The 5961-nt window shown below is 42.3% G+C and overlaps 1 protein-coding gene across 1 annotated transcript; it reads left to right on the top strand.

Annotated features, from left to right (window-relative positions):
- Positions 1-333: 333 nt before the first annotated feature.
- LOC133910009 (transcription factor GTE3, chloroplastic-like) lies at positions 334-4502 on the top strand. Its single transcript, XM_062352530.1, has 2 exons — positions 334-1085; positions 4141-4502. Exons 1-2 carry the CDS (start codon positions 396-398, stop codon positions 4147-4149), a joined length of 699 nt encoding a protein of 232 aa, XP_062208514.1. The 5' UTR covers positions 334-395; the 3' UTR covers positions 4150-4502.
- The last annotated feature ends 1459 nt before the right edge of the window (positions 4503-5961 follow it).

Genomic DNA, 5961 nt, shown 5'->3' with positions numbered 1-5961 from the left:
TGTAGTATATTTTAAGTTTATTCTCTACATTTTATTAATTTGATCCTCCTGTGATCAAATTAAAACCCATTTAGCTTTATAAAGCCTCTTCCAACTTTAGATCTAAACTCCGCCACTACTTATGTGAATACTTGGGTGAAGAGCTAACTAATCACAGATATGAATATACGGGGCACATAAAGTAGTAGCAAACTAAAATGAGGTCCGGATGACATCAGCATGGCTCTTAGACAAGCTCTTTTCACACTGAGGGCGAGGCAATGAATTTTCCGCTTCAGCCCTCGACCGGCCATATATACTGGTTCCCCACCTGCACAGGGGATGCGATGCTCCAGTAGTGTAGGGTTGGGCTCAGCCGCGGAATTCGCCCAAACTTGAACCCCAAGAACCCTCCGATGCCGCGCCCAAAACGCCCGCCGCCCGGCTTCCCCAAGGAGCCCAGGCACCCGCGGCGGCGAACGGCGGCGGCGGCTGCTCCGGCTCCGGCTCCGGCTCCCGGGGGCGGCAATCTCCTCCGCGCGCTCGGGCGCTGCCGCGCGCTCCTAGACGAGCTGCTGCGGCACGAGGACGGGTGGGTGTTCGCCGCGCCGGTGGACGCGCGCGCCCTTGGCCTCCGCGATTACTACACCGTTGTCTCCGACCCCATGGACCTCGGCACCGTGCTCCGCCGCCTCGAGCGCCGCCGCTACGCCGACCCGCTCGCGTTCGCCGCCGACGTCCGCCTCACGTTCCGCAACGCCATGTCGTACAACAACCGGGGCGACCCCGTGTACGAGAGCGCGGCCGACCTCTCCGGGATCTTCGAGGCTGGGTGGGCCTCCATCCTCGCGGCGCTCCCGCCCCCGCCGTCGCCAGCGGACACTGAACGCAAGCTGAGGTTCACCGACGAACTGACGCGGCTGCCGGTGGGCGTGCAGCGGACGGTTGCCGGGATCCTGAAGGAGCGGGGTGAGTGCCTGCGGGAGGAGAACGGGAAGGTGGAGGTCGATCTGGGCAAGGCGGATGCCCCGACGCTGGATGAGATCGACAGTCTGCTCTCTGAGCACCGCGCCGCTCTGGCCGCCGACGTGGAAGCCCTGATGCAGGTAATGCTTGTGGATATGCCGGTCTAGTTCGATCTTTGACTAAGTGCTTTAGCGCTTCAGTGAACACAGTGAGTCTATATGAATGGCATTTATAGTTCAGCAATCTTTAGCAAATTTCCCCAAAAAAATACAATCTTTCTATAATGCTATATAGTCAGGGATCATGGCCAAGCGTGGGCTTGGTAGACTATGCCTCTGATATATGAATAATTGACCATATTTCGGAGATAGCTACGCAAAGGATTATCCTCCAATGCGAAGAATTCTGGATTTTAGGTAGATAGTTGAATATTTTGGGCGTTTTGGAATTGAGCTGTGTTGATCTAAGTACAATGCTGTCTGAGATTTCATGATTTTATCTATTGAAAATTCTGGTGGATGGTTCATTATCAGCTGTCTTCCACCTAAATAGATTGTCCATTTTAGCGTGCACCTCCACCCATGCTCATTTTTCGCCTGAGCTATGAAACAGGAAAACCTTTTCTGTTTGATGTGTTATGCTGGATTGCTCCAAACAAGCCATAGAACAGATTGGGTGGGATTCATCAATTATTTAGCGGTATATTGTAGGGTATGATATGTTATGAATTATTTAGAGGGATATTGTAAGTGGCCTATGTCCTGGTTCAATGAAGATATACAGGATGAGGGTTGATCATCCTAAAGGGTGTGCGAGATGTGTTTGCTCATGCTACATTTTATCGTGGTTCAGAAGCATAACATGTCCTGTTGTCTGGTTGATTCACCACTACTGTGATCGGTGATTTATTTTGGACCTGGATGGCCATTCTGATGTTGTGTAAACTAGCCAGTTTGCCCATGAATAGTATGGATAGACTAAAATTTCAGCACAATTAGGCGCCAAAAGGATAACCATTAATAAACTAGAGGCCAATATTACTTCTATGCTTTATCTGTGATTGTAAGCTTTTAATGGTTGTCAAACCTGTCTGTTTGCTTTTCACCCTAGTTACGGTAATAAACTTTCCCATCAATTTGCGCTGGTAGCCATCTTAAATAGTTGATTAGCCCATTAATCTGCATGTATTAGCATAATTGTTCTTTATGATTGAGCAGTGGACATTTTTATCATTTTTTAGGGTAAAAACAATTTTATTGTCTACAAAGATTTGGATGTCTATCATTTTATATCAGTTTTGAAATGTTTATAGAGAGTACTAACTAATCAATACAACTCCTGTTCTTGCACTATTCAAATTTAACTAAGAGTGCATCTGAATGAAAATACTGCATGTTAATTAGAGTTGTTTTTATTGTTTAGGACTTCCTCATATATATATATATTTTAAATATGTTGCAAATAATATGTAATAGTTGTGGACTAATCTTTATTAGGTCACCAAATTGAGGCGAGGTGTTTATTTTTTATAACAACTCGTACTGGTATTTTTGTTTTCTTTCTTTTTTCTATGACTCCTTTCTTGTATGTAGAAAAAGGGATACAATTTCCTTTCCTTTTTTCATGTTGGCTGGTTTATCAATGTGGCGTTTTTAGTTTAAATAAGTTTCCTGATCCCTGAAAACATCCATTTGTTACTGTTTATAAACCATAATCAGGGCCCACCAAATTAAGGACCGGATGTTTTTTCTTTTTCCTAGAATGTATAGCATATTTCTCTTTTCCCTTAGTAGTTGTAGCACACCCATAATCAACTTTTATTTTGTTAAGCAGTTGAGGATCCATGCAGGGGCTCTAATTTCATTGGCTGAACGTTCTACCACAGTTTGTGCTAGTGTTACCATATGTTTTCTGAGCTCTTTTTCCATCTTTACTCCTAAGTGCCAAGTGTTAACAGAGTGTCAACTATTCATCTAGTCTTCAGATTCAGTTGCATTGTAGTAGCAGTATCCATTTCGCCATGTTATTTGATTTTTCATTGTTTCTCCTAGTTAACACTTTGTACTATCAATTTTATATTTGCTACATGGCAGAGGCTCTGATTTCAATCTCGTGTCTCAGACTCTCAGTTTTCTTAGGCATTTCTCGAGAATACAATTTGGTCGTTTTCAATGCTTGGCATGCTTACAGTTTGGTTTTGTAAATTAAATCAACTGGAAATTCGTTGTATCAACAGCAGAGCATATTTCTCTTTTCATGAGAGTTTTTAACCATACACATATAATAGATGATGGAGATAGGTTTTATGCAATCAAGCTGACACTTCATGCAATGAATAGTTAGTTCTTGGTTACTTCAACACTTTGAATCAGGAGTGTTAAATAAGTAATGTGATATGTCATGGTCCTTTAGGGAATAATTGTTCCAGTATAGATGTTCTTTGGATGAAATCTTGAGCGTAGTCGTTGCAATTTTTTTCATACCATTTAAATTTTAGGAGAGGAGTGCAATAGTTACACTAAAAGAGAGTGCTTAAAAATCTCTCTCATCAACATAATATGCTTGAATGTAGTCTCTAATTTTCTTATATTTTCTGCTCAGAACTTGTGAAATTGTGTTATCTGCTTACAGACTCGAGTGACCTAAAACTTATTACGCCAGTTAACTTGTCTTTTAAGACTTGGACTGAATTCACTTGATGTTGATGAAAAAGGATAGCTAATCTGTAATTCAAGCTTATGATCATATTATTTAGCTGTAGCAGATGTAAATATGCACGTCACACGTACAACTAATGTTAGGATGCATCGGAGTATATAAGGCATAGGCTTTTTAAAGAGCATCAAATTTATGTCTTCTCTTTTGGCAGCTCAAACTTGTAGGGTTGTTTTATCTGCTTACTGAATTGAGAGATCCGATCTGATTAATCTAGTTAACTTGGCTTTTAAGGTTCTGAGTGAATTTGCTTGACATTGATTAAAAAGCTAGTCAATCCCAAATACAAGTTTATGGTCTCATATTTCAGATGGTGCAGATGTAAATATGCGCACCACACGTACATGTACAACTAATGTCAGAATGCATTGAAGTTTATAACATATAAAAAAATTTCTTTTCAAGATCATCAATATTTGTGTGCCTTTTATTTTACTTTTTTTTTATCTTGGGACATAATGTTATCCTCTTCGATTGCAGGAGCCATGAGCGCTGCCGAACCGAAGAACCAGATCTCAAAAGCTGATGCATAATTGTACCTCAGTAGCCTCTTCTTTTGATATCCTCTTCCTCTGGCTACCATTGATCATGTCTTAGTCCCAAATTTTGGTGACTTGGACCAGATTTCAATGTCATCTTAGATCGTCTGTTTTGGGGTTTGAGTTTCATTGGATAGACCTTTGTGGTAAAATTGGGTTTTGTATTGATGGAGGTACCTTGCTAGATACTGTTGTATGCCCGGAATTAGACTATTCTGATCCTGTGGTCCTTCGGGGATCAGGAGGAGAAACAAAAGGAAAGCAAAGGTGTGCAGTGTGCTTAATGCTATGGTGTTTGCAAAGTAGATTTTTTTTTTGTGTAAATAACTTTCTCGTTTATGAGGTATTTGCATCGCCCACTGTGCCCAGTGGATTGGTGGGTGAACAGAGGGGAAAGGTACAAGACGTATACTTTATTTTTCTTAGACCACAAAGGATGTGCCTCTAAATTATCAGTCTTGGTCCAACAATAGCTTTATGAATATTTAGATTGGACCTATGGAGATGATTTGGGTACATCCTTTATAGAAACGGGCAGTGAAAGTCGGATCACTATTCAAAATTACTTGAGGGAGTATCTAGGAGAGACATGTACACCTCCATTTTTAGTAAGTGGTATAAGACATAATTTGCTTCATGAACGTTACCTTCTCAACGTCTTAGACCTGCGGTTTGCATGTTAGCAACTTTCTGCTGTTAGCTAGCAGAATCGCCGATGTCGTCGATGATGTGGCATTGACTTATCTAGTTATCTCAAAAACAGAATTGGCGATTTTACATCCACATTGTTAAGCATATTCTATGTATTTTTTTAAGAGAAAGCTGGACCATTAATTAATTAGTATTCAGTTTTACATGAATGAAATCAGGAGGGGACATGAGCCACATATGGCGCGCCACTTCAAGACTACATATGCATGCTTAACAAGATTATGCGCTTCATGGTTCAAGTCCCTGCTTTCATGGCGCGGAAGGAACTCCTGAAACGTTCATCCTTGACTTTGATCTTCCGCAGAATGGTGATGTACAGGCTCAGTGTCGGCGTTGATAAATTATTGATCACATCTAGATAGTCGGACGACACATATCGCTAAATATGCATCTTGTTTTCATTGCGTGCCATGGCCTCCAAGACTGTAGGATCGGACATACCTTCGAACACAACCATAGAGGCTGCGACGAAGTCACCTGCATGATTCCTGCACACAGCTCCCACTGCTGCCTTCCGTGAGTGTTTAGCTACAGCAGCATCAACATTTATTTTGACTTCTTGCTCTCTTACAGGCGCTACCCACTTCTTGGCTGCCCACTGCCACAGTGCTACCTTGCAGCTCCTGATCTGCTAACACAAGGTCACTAGGTCAGCTATATATCTATTTATAGATCCGGGCCGTGAAATTCACCCTCGTGGATAGCTTTAGCGCCACTTTTTGGCAACATTTCTATCATGAAGAATAGCCATTCATTCGGGTTTCTAATCATTCTTGTGGCGACGAGTGCAGCTATATCCTCATCCAAAAGAGCCCAGACACACCTTGACAATGTGCATCACAGCAGCGCATGATCCCAAGTATCCTCTTCAGCTCCGCATATTTTACAGGAATTGAGTTCTGAGCCGATCTCCAAGCAAATACATGGATTTTAGATGGCACTTTGACGCCCCATAGCGATTTCCATCGCTTCTCGACAGATAGGCCATTGGACCCAGCTGCCCTATGCTCCAGCCAATCCTCACGTTGGGACTTTGTGTTGGTTATAGTAT

This window comes from Phragmites australis, chromosome 2 (genome assembly GCF_958298935.1).
Source record: "Phragmites australis chromosome 2, lpPhrAust1.1, whole genome shotgun sequence".
Classification (NCBI taxonomy): Eukaryota; Viridiplantae; Streptophyta; class Magnoliopsida; order Poales; family Poaceae; genus Phragmites; species Phragmites australis.
This window is presented reverse-complemented; position numbering and strand designations above follow the sequence as displayed.

Bases quoted from the DNA above. Each gene is read 5' to 3' on its own strand.
- LOC133910009 (XM_062352530.1), top strand. From the start codon at position 396: ATGCCGCGCCCAAAACGCCCGCCGCCCGGCTTCCCCAAGGAGCCCAGG.